The sequence below is a fragment of the Trichechus manatus genome, unplaced genomic scaffold (genome assembly GCF_000243295.1).
Source record: "Trichechus manatus latirostris isolate Lorelei unplaced genomic scaffold, TriManLat1.0 scaffold00138, whole genome shotgun sequence".
Taxonomy (NCBI): domain Eukaryota; kingdom Metazoa; phylum Chordata; class Mammalia; order Sirenia; family Trichechidae; genus Trichechus; species Trichechus manatus.
This window is the reverse complement of record NW_004444074.1, coordinates 3,791,652-3,813,431: the sequence shown is the minus strand read 5'-3', so window position 1 is coordinate 3,813,431 and position 21,780 is coordinate 3,791,652. Positions and strand designations below refer to the sequence as shown.

Sequence of the window (21,780 nt, the reverse complement as noted above, 5' to 3'; positions counted from 1 at the left end):
TAGGGAACTGCCAGAAATTCAACCAGATTCAGAAGAGGATGTGGAAGGAAGGATATCATCACTGCTGTCATATGGCTGTTGGCTGAAAGCAGAGAATACCAGAAAGATGTTTACCTGTGTTTTATTGACTATGCAAAGGCATTCTACTGTGTAGATCATAATAAATTATGGATAACATTGCAAAGAATGGGAACTCCAGAACACTTAATTGTGCTCATGAGGAAACTGTACATACACCAAGAGGCAGTCATTCTAACAGAACAAGGGGATACTGTGTGGTTTAAAATCAAGAAAGTTGTGTGTCTGGGTTGTATCCTTTCACCATACTTATTCAATCTGTATGCTGAGCAAATTATCTGAGAAACTGGAATCTATGAAGAAGAATGGGGCATCAGGATTGGAAGAAGACTCATTAACAACCTGTGAAATGTAGATGACACAGCCTTGCTTGTTGAAAGCAAAGAGGACTTGAAGCACTTACTGATGAAGATCAAAGACCACAGCCTTCAGTATGGATTATAGCTCAACATAAAGATAACAAAAATCCTCACAACTGGACCAATAAACAACATCATGATAAACAGAGAAAAGATTAAAGCTGTAAAGAATTTCATTTTACTTGGATCCACAATCAACACCCATGGAAGCAGCAGTCAAGAAATCAAACAATGTATTGAATTACGCAAATCTGCTGCAAAAGACATCTTTAAAGTGTTAAAAAAGCAAAGACGTCACTTTGAGGACTAACATGTGCCTGACCCAAGCCATGGTATTTTCAGTTGCCTCATAAGCATTCGAAAGCTGGACAATGAATACAGAAGATCAGAGAAGAATTGATGTCTTTGCTGAGTCCAGTACAGCTAGATGGTACCTGGCTACCACCACTGACTGTTCTGACTGGGATCACAACAGAGGGTCCTGGACAGATCTGGAGAAGGATGTAGAACAAAATTCTAACACATAAAAAAAAAGACCAGATTTACTGGCGTGACAGAGACTGGAGAAACCCCGGGAGTATGGCCCCTGGACACCCTTTTAGCTCAGTGGTGAAGTCACTCCCAAGGTTCACTGTTCAGCCGGGGATTGGACAGACCCATAAAACAAAATGGGACTAATGAGGCACAGCAGTCCAGGGACAAGGACTAAAAGGCAGGAGGGGACAGGAAAGCTGGTGATAGGGAAACCAAGATTGAGAAAGGACAGTGTTGACATGTCGTAGGGTTGTTAACCATTGTCATAGGGCAATATGTGTACTACCTGTTTAACGAGAAACTATTTTGTTCTGTAAACCTTCATCTGAAGTACAAAAAAAAAAAAAAAGGAATTATCTATGTGAGATCAAACTGACAACAGCAACTCAAAAGGTTTGATGGGAAGCCTAGGGGACAGTGAGCTGAAGACAACGGTGATGGAATAATTTGGAAAAGGATTGTGAGAGTAGCATCACAACTGGAAGGACATAATGTCACTGAATTGTACATGTAGAAATTTTTGAAATGGTGTATCTTCGGCTATGTATATTTTCACCAAAAAAAAAAAGGTCCTCCAAGGTCGAGAAGGGAGAGTGTTGACATGTCATGGAGTTGTTAACCAATGTTTTAAAACAATATGTGTACTGACTGTTTAATGACAAACTATATGTTCTGTAAACCTTCACCTAAAGCACAATAAAAAAAAATTTAAAAAAAAAGAATTGATGTCTTCAAATTATGGTGTTGACGAAGAATATTGAATATACCATGGACTGCCCAAAGAACAAACTAATCTGTCTTTGAAGAAGTACAGCCAGAATGTTCTGTAGAAGTGAAGATGGCCAAGTCTTCATCTCATGTACTTTGGACATGTTATCAGGAGGGACCAGTCCCTGGAGAAGGACATCATGCTTGGTAAAGTAGACGGTCAGTGAATAAGAGGAAGACCCTTGGCGAGATGGTTTGACACAATGGCTGCAGCAATGGGCTCAAACATAGCAACTATTTTGAGGATGGCACAGGACTGGGCAGTATTTTGTTCTGTTGTATATAGGGCCTCTATGAGTCAAAGCCAACTTGACGGCACCTAACAACAACCATATGACCCTGAAATCCCACTCCTGGGTATTATTGCATGTATCAATAATTTGTTCCTTTTTATTGCTGAGTACTATTCCATTGGATAAACAGACTGTAGTATAGTCATACACTGGACTACCACTCAGCAATAAAAAGCAAAGAACTACTGATACAGGCAGTGACCAGGCAAAATCTCAAAGTCATTACGCCAGGTGAAAGAACCCAGTCTCATAAGATTACATATTGCTTGATTCCCTTTACATGGCATTGTCAAAAATACTAAACTATAATGACAGAAAACAAATGAGTGGTTGCCAGGTGTAGGAGAAGGGTGTAGCTATAATGAGATTAAAAAAAAATTGCCATGGCTCCCCCCTTGTTGTTAGGTGATGTCGAGTTTGTTCTGACTCATAGCAACCCTATGCACAACAGAACGAAATGTTGCCCAGTCCTGAGCCAGCCTCAGTCATTGCTATGTGTGAACCCATTGTTGCAGCCACTGTGTCAATGATATCCCTCGCTCCATGTCCTCTTCTGAATCCAGCTTGAATTTCTAGCAGTTCCCTGTTGAGGTACGGCTATAACCACTTTTGAATTATCTTCAGCAAAATTTTACTTGCATGTGATATTAATGATATTGTCTCATAATTTCCACATTCTGTTGGATCACCTTTCTTTGGAATGGGCACAAGTATGGATCTCTTCCAGTCGGTAGGCCAGGTAGCTGTCTTCCAAATTTCTTGGCATAGACAGAGTGAGTGCTTCCAGCGTTGCATCCGTTTGTTGAGACATCTTTATTGGTATCCCATCAATTCCTGGAGTCTTGTTTTTTGCCAAAGCCTTCAGTGCAGCTTGGACTTCTTCTTTCAGTACCATCGTTTCTTGGTTATACACTAGCTCCTGAAATGGTTGAACATTGACCACTTCTTTTTGGTACAGTGGCTGTAGGTATTGTTTCCATCTTCTTTTGATGCTTTCCACATCATTCAATATTTTGCCCACAGAATCCTTCAACAATGCAACTCAAGGCTTGAATTTTTTTCTTCAGTTTTTTCAGCTTAAGAAATGCTTAGCGTGTTCTTCTCTTTGGGTTTGTAACTCCAGTCTTTGTACGTGTCATTATAATACTTTGTCTTCTCGAGCCGCCCTTTGAAATCTGTTCAGCTCTTTTACTTCATCATTTCTTCCATTAGCTTTAGCTACTCTATACTCAAGAGCAAGTTTCAGTCTCTTCTGACATCCATTTTGGTCTTTTCTTTCTTTCCTGTCTTTTTAATGACCTTTTGCTTTCTTTACGTGTGATGTGATGTCCTTGTTGTCATCCCATAACTCATCTGGTCTTCAGTCATTAGTATTCAATGTGTCAAATCTGTTCTTGAGATGGTCTTGAAACTCCCTCCCTTAGAATCCTAGTTTTCCTCCTTGAGTAGTTTTGTTACTGCTTGTTTATTTTCTCCCTTTCTGGACCTTAAGTTCCTTGAGGGCAGGGACTGTGCCTTATTCATTTCCTCAACCCCAGAACTTAGCAGAGTGTACCCCACAGAGCTCATGGCAGACAACTAAACTGACATGTACATCACAATCTCTCAGGTGCTGAAACAGACATTTTTAAGGTGTTTTAGGAGCCACGGGAGGACCCCACCTCTCCACCTGAGCAGCTGGGAGCTACAGAAAAGAGAAACCCTATTGGTGATGCTTGTCCTCTGATTGGGGGATCCAAAGGAAAATTCCACCAAGTGCAGGGAGCCTCTTAAAGACCCTCCCAACCCTCTGGGTCTCCACTGAAGTGAAGGGAGAACACGCAGTGTATTTCTCCACTCACTGGAAAGGAGAGGAAGAGAACAAAGAATCACAGAGCGGAGAGCTTGGCCATCTGTTTCTGCAACATTTCAGACATTTGAGATTTCTTTCAGTTTCTTAAATGTGTGATAATCTTCCCCATCTCTGGACTCTTGAATATTTTCTTCCCTCAGCCTTAGAATGCTTTTCTCTTCTTCTTCCCTTCGACCAACTTCTAAATAGCTCTAAGGTTTCAGCTTTCTGAACGTCACTTTCTGAAGAGGAAGGCGGCTTCCCTTTCACCCTCTATTAGGGTAAAACCTATTGCCACAAGTTCCCACAGCAACCTGTACTTCCCCCTTCTGAACACTCACCTCATTGTACTGCCCTGTTTAGGGGCTGCTGGCTGCATCCCCTAATGGCCTCTAACTCTGTGACAGCAGGGACCACGGCATCTTGTTCCTACCTATTTCCAGGACTTGGCACCTAGAAGGTGCTCAAAAATGCTTGCTACGTACATTGAATTTCAATATTTACACAATTTCCTCATTTCACAGAGGGAAAAAACCAAGGCACATGATAAAAAGAAATGAGCTATCAAGCCACGAAAAGACATGGAGGAAAAGACACAAAGGAACCTTAAATGCGTACTGCTAAATGAAAGCAGTCAGTCATACAGTATACAGTCTAATTCCAAATACACGACCTTCTGGAAAAGACAAAATTATAGTGACAGTGAAAAAAGATCATTGGTTGCCAGAGTCTCAATAGGAGGGGGAAGGGAGGATAGGTGGAGCACAGGGCATTTTTAGGGTGAAGAAACTATGCTGATACTGTAATGATGGACACATGACATTAAGCATTGGTCAAAACCCTTAGGACTGTACAACACAAAGAGGGAACCCTAATGTAAACTATGGACTTTAATTAATAATAACGTATCAATATGAGTTCATCAATTGTAACAAATATACCATATGCATTAGCCAAAGCAAACCCTCTGCTGTGAAGTCGATTCCTACTCACAGCAACCCTATAGGACAGAGTAGAACTGCCCTATAGGGTTTCCAAGGCTGTAAATCTTTACAAAAGCAGACTGCCACATCCTCCTCCCACAGAGGGGCTGTTGGGTTCAAACCACCAAGCTCTCAGTTAGCAGCCAAGGGCTAACCACTGCACCACCAGGACTCCACCATAGCAATGCAAGCTGTTAATGACCGGAGAAACGGTGTGCAGGGCAGAGGGTATATGGGAAATCTGCACTTTCTGCACAATTTTTCAGTAAACCTAAAACTGCCCTAAAACAATAAAATCTATTTTAAGAAAAGGCACAGAGGTAGGGACGTGAGTTTTCCAATGGCCTCAAGTTAGTGGTGGGGCCAGACTGTGGTGCAGCGGAGATGCCTCCTCAGCTTGCTTCTTTCCTTCCAGAGCAGGTGATGGTCAATGCGGGCGTTGGTTTGTAATATTTCTCGTGCTTTTATTTCTTCTAAAATGTGCACAAAGGTAGAACTCTCCCAGGAACATTTTTGATTTGTGCAGGAAAAAAAAAAAAAAGACACTGCTGTGGAGGAGAGAAAAGAGGGTGCTTCTACATTTTTTCTCCAACTTTTATTTCGGAAACTTTCAAGTCTATAGAAAAATTGCATGAATAGGACAATCAACACCAATCTATAATTCATCTAGATTCATCAATCACTTATGTTTTGCTTGCTCTCTCTTTTTCTCTCTTGCTTTCTCTCTCTCTCTATATAAAACCAAAACCAAACTCATTGTTGGCATATCAATTCCAACTCATAGCAACCCTACTGGACAGAGTAGAACTGCCCCATAGGGTTTCCAAGGCTGCAAATCTTTACGGAAGCAGACTGTTATATCTTTCTCCCGAACGGCGGCTGGTGGGTTTGAACCATTGACCTTTCCATTAGCAGCTGAGGGCTTTAACCACTGCACTACCAGGGCTCCTCTCTCTCTCTCTCTCTCGCTCTGTGTGTGTGTGTGTGGAGTGTGTGTTTTAGGCACTTTCTTGCTCACTCTGTGTGTATGTGTGTGTGTCTGTATACTCTATACATACATAAACTTAATACACATACGACATATATACTTTTTTTTTGCTGAACCATTTAAGCGTTAATTGTAGACATTGTTAAGTTTTGTCCCTAAATACTTCAACATATATCTCCTAAGAGCAAGACCATTCTCCTACACAAATACAGCATAATTATCACAATCTTACAATACTATTAGTTAACGTACATCCACATTCAAATATCCCCAATTATCCTAGTTACATATTTTAAATCCAAGATTCAATCAAGGATCATGAATTGCATTTGGTTGCCATGTCACCTTAGCCTCCTTCGATCTAGAACAGTTCCCAGGCGACTTTATTTTTCATAATGCTGACATTTTTTAAGGGTCCAGGAGAGTTGTTTTGCACAATGTTCCTCAATTTGAGTTTGTCTGATTATTTCTAACTAAATTTAGAATAAATATATTTTGGCAAGAATGCTACTTGGGTGATGCAGTGGGTGTGTTTTCATGGCGATGCCTCCATTTTATATGTGAGGAAGTCCTGGGCCCAGACTCCGGGGACATTTCAGACCTAGATAAGGCAGGAGAGTGCATATGTGTCCGCCTATGTACCAGAATCACAGAGACCCCAGGGCTGGGCCCAGGGAGCCAGCGGGTAGAGGCCACAGCTTCAGTCTTGAAGAAATCACTCCAGGGATGGCTGCCGACTGCAGGGCACTCCTGCAGGGCAGCAGAGCCGAGGTGAGAACTTCTCCTTGCCACCAGGTGCTCCGAGTGGGGAGCCAGCTCTTCAGTCCATGGGTCACCTGCTGCGGCCACTCTCTGTTGATGTAGCTGCAAGGGAAACAAGAAAACGGCCAATGCAGTCACACCAGAGGGAAGGACAGCTGGGGGACAAGGTACAATGACAGAGGAAGCCAGAATAAAAAGAAAAAAAAAAAAAAACAGGCTGAAAGTGCAAGAGACAGAGGGGACATATACCAGAGAAGGAAGAGAAGCAGAGAGTCAGAGACACAGAGACAAACTGAGAGAAACTCACAGACACACAGAGGAAAAAAGGACCCGCTGATCAGCCTCACTAACAAGTTTCAAGTTGGTTTGTGAGGCTATTTGGCTTAGGGGTTTTGGAAAGTGAAGAGAGTTTGTGTTTATACCAGTCAGCCACAAAGGGCACGAGGGCTTCCCCCAAAGGATTGTGTGGGTTCACCTGCTCAGTCTTTATTTTTCCCGAACACAGAACTTCTCCTTTGTGCCCCAGCAGCCAGGCCCCAGGCCAGGCCCGGCTGGAAGTTGTTTGCTCTAGCTCAGAATGTCTCCCCTTTTTTCACAGAGCTGTCAGCAGATAGAGAAGCCCACTTGTGACTCATCCAGGGTGAAGAGAAGGAGCAGGAGAGAAGCAGACAGAAAAGAGGGTCCTAGAAAAGAAAGCGCACTAAAAATAGCCATCTCTCTCTGTGATCGGGGAGGAGTCCAAGGTCCCAGGAGCTGCCGAGCCAGTCGGGGCCTCAGCTAATAATAATGGGCCAGGGTTTTCTCACGAGAAAAGAAAGACAGGGTGGAGGGAACGAGAGGCTGCGCAGCTGCTAGGCTGAGTTGGGTAAAGAAGGGGCTCCTGAAAGCACCGATGGTTCTGCCAGGGCTAAACTTCTCTGGGTGCTAATGGGGAAGGGCTCCCACCAGGACATGGGTGGATAGAGGGGAGGACTTTCTGGCAATAACGTGCGCCGTCTGTACTTTCCTTTGGCAGGAAGAGAGGAGGAAACAACAGAGTAGCCAGGAGCCACGACCTCGGTGTCAGGGCTCTTTTTTTGGGGGGTAGGGGGAGCATCATAGCAAAAGCCAGGAGTCCCTGGGTGGTGCAAATGGTTAACACACTTGGCTGCTACTCAGAAGGTTGGAAGTTCGAGTCCACCCAGAGGTGCCTCAAAAGAAAGGCCTGGTGATCTACTTCTGAACAATCAGCCATTGAAAACCCTACAGAGCACAGTTCTACTCTGACACACATGGGATTGCCATGAATCGAAATGGATTTGATGGCAACTGGTTTGGTTTTAGCTGAACCCAAGCGAAGAAGCCCCTTTCTGCCCTCTGCCCTTGGCCAAAAGAGCAAACCCCAGTCCCTGAGTCTTACTGAGGAGGTTGAGGGGGGTCATGGGGCAGGACAGGACATCCCGCAGACTCCTCAGCCATTCCCGCTGCTCCTTCTCAGTGGGGCAGGTGAAGACAAATTTCCGCTGTGGAGTGACAATAGTGAGGCCGGCTTTCCAGTGATTCCCTCGGATGCCTTTGGGCAGGTCATCAGAGACGTCATAGCCCTGCTCCTTACTCCCAATAAAAACCTGGCCCTGCTCAAAGGCGTCCTGAAAATACATAGAAGGTGCACGGTTATCAGAGGCCCTGCCTTGTGCGGGGGACACCTGCAGCCCTGCCAGCTCCTGAGATGTTTTAGAAAAAGGATATGAAGTCCCCTGCTGGGATTTCTGCTAAGTTAGACCCAGAATTTGAAAGATCAAAAGCCTAAAATAAACCACGTGCATCATCTGTTAAAATAATGTTGTTAGCTGCCGTCAAGTCGGACTCTGACTCATGGCGACCCCGTGCACAACGGGACGAAATGCTGCCCGGTCCTGCACCAACCCCGTGATCAGCTGTGGATGGGACTATTGTGATCCGTAGGGTTTTCACTTGCAGATTTTCAGAAGCAGATTGCCAGGCCTTTCTTCCTAGTACATCTTAATCTGGAAGCTCTGCTGAAACTCGTTTGCATCAGAACAACACAAAAGTCTCCACTGACAGACAGGTGGTGGCTGCAGATGAGGTGCATTGGCTGGGGCTTGAACCCAGGTCTCCCACATGGAAGGTAAGAATTCTACCACTGAGCCACCACTGCTCCCTTGTTAAAATAATACTTAGTGATTTATGGAGCACTTACTTGGAGCCCTGGTGGCACAGTGATTAAGCGCTCAGCTGCTAACCAAAAGGTCGGCAGTTTGAATCCACCAGTCACTCCTTGGAAACCCTATGGGGCAGTTCTGCTCTGTCCTATAGGGTCGCTATGAGTTGGAATCGACTCGACGACAACAGGTTTTTACTATGCACCGGGAGTTTAAGTGCTTTATATGCAGTAACTCGTTTAAGATACAACAATCTCAGGACAGCACAGGTATTAAGCCTATTTTCCAGAGAAGGAAACTGAGGCACAGAGAGCTAAGTACTTGGCCCAGGGCATGCCACTGAAAGTGGTGGGGCTGGGACAGAAGCCCACATCCCTAACCACTCCACTTCACAGACTTGGGTAGAGGTGAGACCTGGAGACTAGAGGACAAAGCACAACTGATTTTACTACGGTTGGTAGCATTTTGGGTACAGGTAAAGGACTTCCTAAAGGCGAGAGGAGAGAAGAGTCTCTGTGTCTGAACAGTTTTGCACACAGGAGATGATGTAAGAGAAGCTGCCTACAGGCAAGGGGTGGAGCTGTTTCCCTCTCCAGCTTTCTCCAGCCCTGGGCTTCCGGGAGATGAGACGTCCATCTGGGGATGGACTGGGGAGGGACTAGAAAGGCTTTTTACCAGTGGGTTCTTGTAGTAGAGCAGCCTCCGCTCCTGAGAATCCAGGGCGAACCACCGTTTCTTGAAAGGTTCTCTCTGCTGCAAAAAACGGAACCTCTTACCAGAGATGCACAGCCGGGGAACACGTGCTGAGAATAGAGGTCAGAAGGCCAGCCCAGACCAAGCCAAGGAAGTGGTCTCCATCCTGGCCTCTGAAGCCAGAGACTCTCGCCCCTTCTCTGGGCCCGGGCAGGGGCCCTGGGGCTCTGAAGGTCTGCCCACCCTGCCTCCACTCCACTCCTCACAACTCCACCCTGCAGTTGTGCCCTGTAGCCCCAGATCCTGCTTTTAGTTGGAAGAGGTGCTTCCTTCTTTCTCAGGGTGTGGACAAGAAGTCTGAGAAAAAGGAACCTGGGGAAATCAGAAGTGGTCGCTGCTCAGCAAGGCTGAAAATGCTGGCTTTGGCCAAATTTCTAACCAACCTAGGTCAGGTTTGCCTGGGGCAAAGGCCATAGAGGAGGGCTGTGCCTTTGGCTGGTATGAAATCTGGCATAAAATGTGAAAGCCCTTAACCACATTTTCAACCTGTCAGAGGAGGCTTTCTTTCACATGGATTCCCTCACACCTTTCATCATAGACTTAACAACCATCCTGTCAACATATTATACCTTTAAAAAAATCACTGGAATGATTAGATCTCCCTCTGCTTTCTCCCTCCCTTTCTCTTCTCTTTCCTTGTTCCTTCCCTACTGCCCCTCCCCATAATCCATTCCCACCCTCCAGCCAGACTTCTGACTTTGAGCCCAGCCTCACCCAGCTTCAGGCTGGGGCTAAGGCCCCTTGCCAAGGCAGCCAGAGCCTCCACTCCTCTGGACCACCCACAGCAGCACAGAAGCTGCTGGGCCTTCCCTCCCTTCTTGGACCAGTGGCAATAAGCAGCCCTGGAGGTGGGGGCAGGTTCCAAAGCAACGGAGAGCAGAGGCTGAGTTTGGGGGAGGGAGTGTGTTCTAGGGGAGAGACGTGCACTCGTGGGCCCTGCTGGCACCCAAGCATGGGTGTGTATTTGTGTGTCGTTTTCTCAGACCAGTCACTAGTCCCTGTCTGGCTTGGACAGCACAGAACACGTGAGAGTTCTAGAAAGTGCAAAAGCTGCTTTCCTAGGGGTAGGAGCAGTCAGACGAGGTTAAAATGAAAGGAGAGGATGGCGATGGTTATAAAGCGGAGGTATCCCACTTATGCGAAATATCTAAGATAGGCACATGTATAGAGATCAAAGTTTATTAGTGGTTTCCAGAGGTGGATAGGTGGGACAGAGAGGGAAAGGGGGACTCACTGCTTAGGGGACACTGAGCTTCTGTTGAGGGTGATGGGAAAATTTGGAAATGGATAATGGTAACATCAAACCACATGATAAATATAACTAATGTCACTGAATTGTAGACGTGAAGAATGTTGAAAAGGCAACTTGTTACATATATATTTACAGTAAAAAGAAATAAAGAGGGGGAATGCCCAGTGACAGGGAGAAGCACTGTAGCATTGCTGGGTCACTCGCCAGCTAATCAGTCTCCACTTGGTCCTGCAGTCTAGGAGCTTACAAGCATTGCTTTGCGTCCCTTCACTTCCCTGTCACGCCCGATACCCCCACCTCCCGAATTGTGCCTCACTGCCCCCTAGAACAAGGGCTATGTAAATCCCCAAGGGAGTGGCAGAATGTACCTTTGGACCAGTCTTCTCCATGAAGCCTTGTTTAACGTAATTCCTGGTGATGAGGGGCACGAGCTGGGGGAAGAGAGACACACACTGACCCCCTCACTCACACCCCAGGGGCTCGAGGTTCCCCACTGAGCTTGGCTCCCCCACAAGAAGGAAGTCTGGAATGGGGAAGCATGTGAACTTACAGTAAACAGGGTTATATTTGGAATGTAGATTGGATGCAGCATTAATATTTCAACACAACCAGATGGCAGCACCCCAGATGTCTGCAGAGCTTACCAGCATGGCTGAGCTGGACTTGGTTTGAGGACTCTTTCAGTAACCCTGGAGTCCCTGGGTATTGCAAACAGTTAACGTGCTCGGCTGCTAACTGAAAGGTTGGAGGTTTGACTCTACCTAGAAGAACCTCAGAAGAAAGTCCTGGTGATCTACTTCTGAAAAATCAGCCACTGAAAACCCTATAGAACACAGTTCTACTCTGACACACATTGGGTCGCCATGAGTTGGAGTCAACTTGACGGCAATTGATTTTTGGTTTTTCAATAGCTCCAGAGTGTGGAGACAGGTAAAACTCCAAGTAGACTCTCCTACTGCCAGGAAGTACATTCCAAGGGCCTACTGTGTGTCAGGTCAGGTTCTGGGTGCAATTTTCACAAACACCCTGCAAGGTAGGTATTATTGTTCTCATTGTACGTATGAAGAAAGCAGGCCTCAGAGAAGTGGTCAGGGATTTCCCCAAAGTCATGCAGTTGGTTGGATGAAGAGCTGGGATCACATCCAGGGCTGACAGATGCTAGATAGTACTCCTTCACTGAACTATGATGCTAAAGTATTAACATGCCAGCCATGCATGCTCTGTGCCCTCTGGTCAAGACCTGGTCATTGTGGGGATCTGACACAGGGCCACGAGGAGATAGTGGCAGAGTGGGCAAGGAGACAAAGCTATGGACTAGGAGTCAGGAGCCCTGGGTTCTAGTTCCAGCTCTGACCTCAAGCAGCTGTGCTACCCTGGCAAGACCTTACGCCTCTCTGGGCCTATTTTCCCTTGTGTAATAAAGACACTGGATTATGTAATCTCCAAGATCCCTTCCAGTTTGCCGTCCCATGCTCAGAGTGGTCTTCTAGGGATTGATGTTGGCTTCACAGGCTCTGGGCTTCACAGCCCAGGGTTCTGAGAGCAGAGAAGATTCTCTAGGGCTCCAGGGCTCAGAGTGGGGCAAAGGGGAGTTGAGGTTTGGGGGACAAATGGGGAATCTGAAAGGGGAAATGTTGTGAGCCAAAAACGAAAATAAAAGCTCTACCACACCCTCTGCCCTAAAATATGTTCTATACGCTTTAATTCCTGCATTTGGAGAAAAGACAGAGTCCCTACCTGCTCAGTAGCCTAACTTGAGCCAGAGCAGGGCTATTCTAGGCTGAGGGAAACAACTGGTGAAAGAGGGAAAATCACAGGGATACTTACTGAGCCTTATAGGCCTTGACTTACTTGATTCTCACAATAGCCCTGGAAGGTAGGTACTGCCCCCATGGTGACAGATAGGTAAGCTGAGGCTCAGAGAGGTGAGGTGACTTGCCCTAAGTAATATATCAACTTCTCTGACTTTAGAGTCCATGCACTTCTCACACCAAGACCACGGCCCCACTGGGACTCCCTTGATTTCCGGCATCTGGGTCCATAGGTCTGAGAGCTACCCTGGCTGATTGCCCAGAACCTCACACCATACACAGAGATAAAGTGGGAGGAAAGAGAGGAGAGAGGTAGGCTGGGAGGAAACGGGGTGGGGGTGGGGGGTAGGCAAGGAGTAAAGAGGGTGGATGAGGGAGGCGTGTTGGCCAATGGCCAATTTCCTCCACAGGAGTCAGCAAAGTTAGAAAGCTAACCCAGGTTATATAAGGCTGAGCATCTGCACTTTGTCCTCCCCTCCCCCACTTCCGGTCAGCAGTCAGCACTTCCAACCCACTGCCTGCCCACAGGGAGCTGGTGTTGACTAGTCCTGGGTGCTGACTTAGCAGACAGGAGGGCCCTGGCCCAGGCCTTGCTGGAACTGTCCCCAGAGAACTGCCATCTCAGTGGGTCACTGGGCCTAGAGTGGACCCATTCCAGACACTTGTTGTTTTGTTAGCTGCTGTCAAGTTGGCCCTCGACTCATAGGGACCCCATGCAGAACAGAATAATATGCTGCCCGGTGCCGCACCATCCCCGTGATTGGTTGCAGATCAGACAGTTGTGATCCATAGAGTTTTTATTTGCTGATTTTCAGAAGATCACCAGGCCTTTCTTCCTACTCCATCTTAGTCTAGAAGCTTCACTGAAACCTGTTCAGCATCTTAACAACACACAAGCCTCCAATGACAGACAGATGGCTGTACATGAGGTACACTGGCTAGGAATGGAACCCGGGTCTCCCACATGGAAGGCGAGAATTCTACCACTAGCCACCAGTGCACTCCCAGACACTCAGCACCCCGCAAACCTGGAAATTAAGGAGCATTTAGGCTTTCATGGGGGGGCCTAACAGTTTGGAATAAGAAAATCCCAGGATTTACATGGCTTCCCTACCCCCATCACCTATAAATCCACTTGTGGGGGAGGCTAAAACAGGGACCAGTCCATAGAACCTCAGAGCTGGAAGGGGCTCTGAAAGATGAGTCAGACCAACCACCATCTTACTGATGTGGAAACAGATGCTCAGAAAGTCTTTGGTTTCCCTCTGTGGGGCCCCACCCCTAGGTCTCAAGGTCTTGCTTGCAAACAAACCCAGTCTGGTCTCTGAGGATCTTCAGCATGAGCAGAGAAGGAGAGGAGGAGGGAGCAGAGAGGAGACTCAGAAGTTGGGGACCACATTTAGCTTACCTCAGATTCCGGAAGCTCAGGAAAGGTCAGTTTTAGGTATTGCAGACGGGCTGCACGGAGGGCATTGAACCAGTCCACTATCTCCTGCCGGGAAAAATGCAAATAACAAACAGGCAGCTGGTGAGACGGGGAGCGCAGCCGGCCCAGTACCAGGAGGCTAGCTGGGTCATCAGGTTTGGGCACATGCATTCAGCCATCCACTCAGCACTTGCACCTGGGGATACGAAGAGTTTCAGGGGCCTGTGGGCTCATCACAGGCACCCAATTCCATCTTGTTGCGGGGGGAGGACTGACGATATCAGTGGACAAGGAGAATTTCAAAGCTGTGGGAAAAGACCAAGGTGAGCCACACGGGAGTCATACAATGGCCTTGCTGCTGTTGTTGCTAGTTGCTGCTGAGTTGATACTAACTCATGGCACAGAGTAGAACTGTTCCATAGGGCTTTCAAGGCTGTGACCTTTCAGAAGCAGATCACCAGGCCTTACTTCTGAGGCACCGCTGAGTGGGTCTGAACCACCGACCTTTTGGTTCATAGTCCAGTGCTTAACCATTTGCACCACCCAGAGACTCCTTGCAATGGCCTAGGATGGTGCTGTTCGTACTCTGACGTGCACACAAATCACCTGAGGGTCTTGTTAAAATGTAGGTTCTGATTCAGTAAGTCTGAGGTGAGGTTTGAGATTCTGCATTTCTAACATGTTCCCAGGTGATGCTGATGCTGCTGGTCTGGGGACCACACTTTGAGAAGCAAGGGCCTAAGAAAGCATTGTCCTCAAATGTCAAAGACTGGCTTTTGGGTGGTGGGCAGGTGCCCCTGGGGATGCTCCTTGCCTGCTGTGCAACTTAGGCTGCCTTGGACCTTTCTGCCATTGCTCTGGGAGAAAGCACGGCCTGCAAGTCCTGGCCACCATCATCTCTCACCTGGAGACTACACCAATCTTATCTAGCCAGCCTTGCCTCTTCTCTGCTGCTCTCCACTGGGTCCTCCCCACGGATGCCAGAGTGATTTTCTAACTGCAAATCTGATTGTCTCTGGCCTTAAGTCGTTTCCACTGCCTTTGGAAAAAAGTCTAAGATCCTTAACATGACTCACTTTGCCCTCTGAGCTCCTTCCATACAAAACCATTTGCAGTCTCCCTAACAGATGCTGTTCCCTTCTTCTGGAACACTCTGCCTTATATCTACCTTCATCCCACATATACCTTTTACCTAGAACATCCTACTCATCCTGCAGATTAGTTTAGATGATATAATAGATACAACTTTGGATGTCTGCTCAGCCCAAGCCTTGCTTCTATAAGAACTGTACCACCCATCCCTGCCCACCTACCACCCACAGCTGCATCTACATTTGCTACTATGATTAACCCCCTCCTTGGCCACAGCAACTGGACCAGGGCTGGACCAATGTAGAGGCTGGACTGGGCCTATCAGATTCTTTCTCCCAGGAATTTGGAATTGGGAGGCTGCAAGACTTGGTCAAATAGCTACAGTGCTAGGCTGTTATGTAATATGGTGATTGAGAAATTCATTTGAATATGGTGTCAAAGAAATGAAACATTATTTCCCTTTTCTTTCATAGGTCAAGCACCCAGGCCTGGTATTCAGGAGTTCGTAACTCTCTTGTCCCAGAGGTTGTTAAAAAACCTTGCTTTTCAGCACTAGGGGAATGGAACCATCCTAGAAAAGATCCCCAGGACTTTACATTGGCAGGTCTCCCAGTCACAAACTGGTGGACTGGGACCAAATCCAGCCTGCACAAATGCTTTGTCTGGCCCCCAGAGTTTTGTTTGTTTCAATCTTGTAACAGATTTTCCTATTTGCCACAACTCCCGTCACCCCCAACTCCTTATACCTGTCCACTTTACTCTTTTTAAATGACCTGCTTGGCCCCTGCAGATGTGAGTTTGCAGCCCCCACTTATGGCTAGCTAATGGAGAAGCTGGGGCAGCAAAGGAAAGGGGAGAATGGCCAGGCCCAGGTCATTGGACGCACCTTGCCTGGGTGAATGGGAGGCAGCCAGGTACCCTAAGTGTCAGAGACCATGGGAACCTCAGCAAAAGTCCTCATAACAGAGACTGGCATGGAGGGGTGGCCACCACCTTCTGGACCAAGCCAACCTGGACAAGGGGCAACAGTAGACAGCCCACCATGGGCTGAGAACCAGGAATCTCCTCCATGTCTCCTGGACAGCACAAGTTCCAAGATTTTGGTAAAATCAAGGGAGGGAGCTATGAAAGATGACTGATAGCCAAGTTCTCACTGACCTTGCGGAATGGAATCCTTGAACTTAGGAAAACAAAGAAGTGTGGCATTACCTGCACCTCTGGTGTTATGGAACAATTTGTGCCTGTTGCAAAGAGAGAATGCACCTCCCTTTCATCTGTCTGTCTGTCTGTCTCACACACACACGCCACAGTCTCTGATTTTAATCTCTCAGAAGGCCTAGTCATACCCCTGCCCTTGAAATACTCCCTCTATCTTTCCCACCCATGTCCCCTTTAAGCTAGTTTGTGTGTGCTCCTTTTTAGAGTAATTGCATGATTCTTAAACAGAAGCTCCTTTCTCTGGAAGGCCTCTATGACTGCCCCTGTCCCCCAGACTAGACCACTGACATGTCTTCTCGTGCCCCCAGCACAACTACCGCCCCATCACGCTGCACCTACTTCCCTGTCTGTCTCCCGATCTAGACGGAGATCCTTGAGCCCCACGACTCTGCCTTGTTCCTTACCACACCCCCTAGAACCAAGCAGAGTGATTTGCACATTGCAGGAGCTCCGTATGGATTTGTTGGAAAAGTGAATTCATGAATGAGTAAATGAGACAGGTTTGAAAATGCCCACCAGACCTTGTCTTTTACATCTGCCACAATCATTAGCAGATAACAACCAACAGCAACAAACAGTAGCTAATGTTGGTAATGCACCTCACTGTTTTGAAATGCTTTTACATTCATGGTCCACGGTCCACTCAACCCTCAAAACCCCTGTGGGAGGCGGATGTTATAATCCTGTTTACAGACGAGGAAACAGACTCAGGAGGGGAAGGGATCTGCCCAAGTGACACAGTTGGGGAGCAAGAAAGCCAGGGCTCCAACTTCTGACTCTAACCTCTGCTCTTCATACCACACCTTCTGGTGTCAGATCGCAGTTGGCAGGCCCCTGCCCACACTCTGGAGAAAGCATGAAGCCTGCTGAGGGGCAGGCAACCTCTAGCCTACCATCTGTGGTCACCATCTGATGCTAGAGCCCCTTGGAAGGTTCCAGTGCTTGCATCTGGTTTCTGGCTCCTGCTGCCAAGGGCTGTCACTCCAGCAGAGGCACACAAGATGGTGAAATGGGCGCTGGGCTCGGGAATCCTCAGTTGTGTGAGCCTGGGCCATAACTTGCATGGCCAATAATAACATGCCCAATCCTCAGTAACATGGCGACAAAAAGTTTCCAAGATTGTTTTGAGGATTAAGAAATGATGCGCAACAATCACCAAGAACAGCGCCTGGCACAGAGTAAATAAATACTCACAAAATGTCAGCCCCCACCTCATATCTCCCGCTTCCCATTTAGCACCTCTGTCCCCTGCCCAGTCACATGACCTTGCTCAGGATGTGAACCAGCCTATTCTCTTGAACCTATGTTAGTGCCTGCTCTTCTCTGACCGAGCTGATTTCCTGGACCTTTAAGCAGTGCTTCTCAAATTTACATGTCCACAGGAATCATTCAGGGATTTTGTAAATTGCAGATCTTGATTCAGTACGTCTGGGCTGGGCCTGAGACTCTAACAAGCTCCCAGGTGATGCCAATGCTGTTGGTCCACGACAACATGCTGACAAGCCAGGACCTAGAGTGCACTGCCGACCTGAGAGTCTACCCATTCCCCCTCCCAGATTCAGAATCTCTGGCCCTATTTGGATTTGCCATCCCTGGGCACAGTCCCCTCTGCTAACTGGACTCCTGTTGGTGATACCTGCCAGGTTCCTCTCCCTGATCTCGCTGCTCTGCCTTCCTCTTACCTCTGCCCCCGACCTAGAGGTGACAATAGATTAAGGCAAAGAGCAGTAGCAAATCTCAACAGGCAGTTGAGTATGTCACAAAATGAGCAAGGGAGTTCATGGGTTGGGCCAGCTGAGTCCTGGGGGGCTGAGTTGGAGGCTGGGGTGAAAATTACAGTCATCTCACCTTCCCACTCTCATGATACACAAACAGGTTCCTGGTGTGACCCTCTTTCCTGTAGGTGATCTGCAGCCCGTGGGGGTTCCCTATCTTTTCTGTCTGGAAGGTGGCATTCAAGTCCTTGATGCTGATGACAGCTTTGGGATATTTACCCTGAAAGAGAGAAAGAGGACAATCAAGATGCTGACAGTTAGCAGGGAAACCCAGAACACTAACTGACGCAGAGAAGGCATGGGAATGCATTGCTGCATTCCTACATAACTGATATGAGAGCAAAATTACCCACTCAAGACCTGTGCTGTCCAATATGGTAGCCATTAGCCACATGTGGCTATTTAAATTTATTAAAGTTAAATAAAATTTAAAATTCAATTCCTCAGTCACACTTAGCCATATTTCAAGTGCTTAGTAACTACTAGTAGCTAGTGACTACCGTGTTGGGCAGGGCAGACATAGAATATTTCCATCACTGAAGAAAGTTCTATTGGTCAGTCTTCTCTAGAGGGAAATTTGGTCATAGCTATTACAATATTGAGTGTTCTGGTTTGATCCAGCAATTTCACATCTAAAAATTTATCCCAAGGAAGTAATTGGATTACTATACAAAGGTACATGTCAAAAGATGTTCATTGCAGTTTGGCTTATAATAGCAAAAAAAAAAAAAAAGGAATTGATTTAAAAGTCCATCAATGAGAAATGAGAATGGGTTAAATAAATCATGATACATTCACAATATAAAATACCACAGAATATTGTTAAAGGATAATTTAGATCAGTATTACTAATATGATATCCATGTGTGAGAAATAATACCAGATCTCAGAACAGGATGTATAGTAGGAACTATTAATATAAACAACCATATGTGAGTATATGTGTATATAAATATCATATATAATATGCAACATACAATATTAATATATAATATCTTATAGTATATATTAATATATAAGGTATTAAATATTAATACATAAACCAAAAATCCAAACCCATTGCCATCAAGTCAATTCTGACTCACAGTGACCCTATAGGATAAAGTAGAACTGCCCCACAGGGCTTCCAAGGAGCGGGTGGTAGATTCGAACTGCTGACATTTTGGTTAGCAGCCATAGCTCTTAACCACTGTGCCACCTGGGCTCCATTAATATATAGTATCCTATATATTAACATATAATATAATGTATAATGTATGCATATTTGTATATGCATAAAAAGTATAGATGGATCTATAGCAATGTTCTTAACAATGGTTAAATTGGAAGATTACTGGCAATGAGCCGGTCTCATTGCTGAACCAGTCTATGTGCTGAAGACTCCAGTTCCTAACTCTCCCCAAATCTTCAGACTCACGAATCTAACTTCTTTCTCAACATCTCCACTTGGATGACTAATAAGCATCTCAAACTAAAAATGACTCTTGATCATCTGGTCAGGGAGCTAAGTCTGCTATCTCAGCAAATTTTTAAAAATTTATTATGAGAAATTTTAAAAAATAAAAAAAAAAATCTAATTTTGTAAGTAACCTTCCAGCCCAGCCCACCCTCCAGCTGCATGCAGCAGAGTGAGTGGCCCAGTTGATGCCTCATAGAACAGAAGATTCCCCCAGTCTAGGCCTGCCCAAATTCCTAACCCACAGGATTGCGAGAAATAAATATAGATATTTTAAGCCACTAAAGTGTTGATGTAGTTCGTTACACAGAAATAAATAGCTAAAACATTCAGTGCTCAGGCATCCTTCCACACCCCCATCTGGGTGATCCCAGCCAGTCCCCTTGCTGAACCAGTCTATGTGCTGAAGACTCCAGTTCCTAACTCTCCCCAAATCTCCAGACTCACGAATCCAACTTCTTTCTCAACATCTCCACTTGGATGACTAATAAGCATCTCAAACTAAAAACGACTCTTGATCATCCCGTAAGGGAGCGAAGTCTTTGCTACCTCAGCAAATGACACGTCTATCCTTCTAGTTGCAGAGGTCAAAATCTAGGAGACATCCTTGATTGCTTTTACTCTCATGCCACACATCCAATCCTTCAGTAAATCCTATCAGCTCTACCTCCAAAATATATTCAGAATCTGGTTTGGATCTTCTAACCACCTCCTCCATCACTCTTCCAGTCCCATTATTCCTCACTTGGGCTATTGAAATAGCCTCCAGACTGGTCTCTCTGCTTCTGGTCTTTCCTCTTCTTCCCCAGGAACCCTCCCTTTAAAATGCTGAAGTCAAATCAGGTCACTTTTCTGCTCAGAAACCTCCAGTGGCTTCTCATCTCACTCACTCACATTTTTACACTGCACAAATCCAAAAGCCTAATTTTGTGCAAATTATGTATCTTATGAGGGACTTGTATCTAGAATACATAAAGAACAATTACAACTCAATAATAAAGAGACAAATAGCTCAATTAAAAATGGGCATAGGCACATAAACCGAAGACTGCAACAGCCTGAGACCTGAAGAACTAGATGTTCCTGGCTACCACCAATGACCGCCCTGACGGGGAACACAGCAGAGAGTCCCTGTTGGAGAAGGAGAAAAGTGGGGTGCAGAATTCAAATTCTGGTGAAAAGATCAGACTTAATGGTCTGACTGAGACTGGAGGAACCCCAGAGAGTATGGCCCCCGGACTCTCTGTCAATCCAGCACTAAAACCATTCCACAGGCCAACTCTTCAGTCGAAGATTAGACTGGACTATGGGACATAAAATGATACTCGTGAAGAGTGTGCTTCTTAGCTCAAGTAGACGCATAAGACTAAATGGGCAGCTCCTGTCCAGAGGTGAGATGAGAAGGCAGAGAGGGTCAGGAGCTGGTTGAATGGACACGGGATATCAGGGGTGGAAAGGAGGAATGTGCTGTCACAGTATGGGGAGAGCAATTAGGGTCGCATAACAATGTACGTATAAATTTTTGTATGAAGAGACTAACTTGAATTGTAAACTTTCACTTAAAGTACAATAAAATGAAATTTAAAAAAATTAAAAATGGGCATAGGATCTGAATATGCATTTCTCTGAAAAAAATATACAAATGGCCAATATGCACATGAAAAGATACTCAACATCATTAGCCATCAGGGAAATGTAGAACAAAACCACAATGAGATACCACTTTACACACACCAGGATGTGAAAAAAGACAGATAATAACAAGTGTTGGCGAGGATGTGGAGAAGTTGGAAACTGTCCATTGCGGGTGGGAATGTAAAATGGTACAGCCACTGAGGAAAACAATTTGGCAGTTCCTCAAAAAGTTAAACATAGTGATACCATACAACACAACAATTCCACTCCAAGATATACACCCAAGAGGAATAAAAACCTGTGTCCACACAAAAACTTGTACATGAATATTCACAACAGCATTACCCATACTAGCCAAAAAGTGACAACAAACTAAATGTCCATCAGCTGAGAAACAGATAAATAAAATGTGGTATATCCATATGTTATTGTTAGGTGCTCTTGAGTCGGTTCCAACTCACAGCGACCCTGTGTACAACAGAACAAAACACTGCCCGGTCCTGTGCCATCCTCACAATCATTGCTATGTTTGAACTCATTGTTACAGCCACTATCTCAATCCGTTTCGTTGAGGGTCTTCCTCTTTTTCAGTGACCTTCTACTT

The 21,780-nt window shown here is 45.9% G+C and overlaps 1 protein-coding gene across 4 annotated transcripts in view; it reads right to left on the bottom strand.

Moving 5' to 3' along the window:
* Window positions 1-5,802: 5,802 nt before the first annotated feature.
* ADAP2 (ArfGAP with dual PH domains 2) overlaps window positions 5,803-21,780 on the bottom strand; it is a 24,921-nt gene continuing 8,943 nt past the window's right edge. The window contains exons 6-11 of one of the 4 annotated variants that reach the window (XM_004385451.2): window positions 18,159-18,305; window positions 13,983-14,066; window positions 11,132-11,194; window positions 9,434-9,511; window positions 7,996-8,224; window positions 6,577-6,698 (exon numbers count right to left, since the gene is read on the bottom strand). In XM_004385451.2, the coding sequence (XP_004385508.1) occupies window positions 6,667-6,698; window positions 7,996-8,224; window positions 9,434-9,511; window positions 11,132-11,194; window positions 13,983-14,066; window positions 18,159-18,305 (633 nt within the window). In that variant the 3' untranslated portion in view covers window positions 6,577-6,666. Of the gene's footprint in view, window positions 6,699-7,995; window positions 8,225-9,433; window positions 9,512-11,131; window positions 11,195-13,982; window positions 14,067-18,158; window positions 18,306-21,780 lie in introns of all 4 variants that reach the window. The other 3 variants (XM_023739647.1, XM_023739650.1, XM_023739648.1) reach the window with 3 other exon arrangements.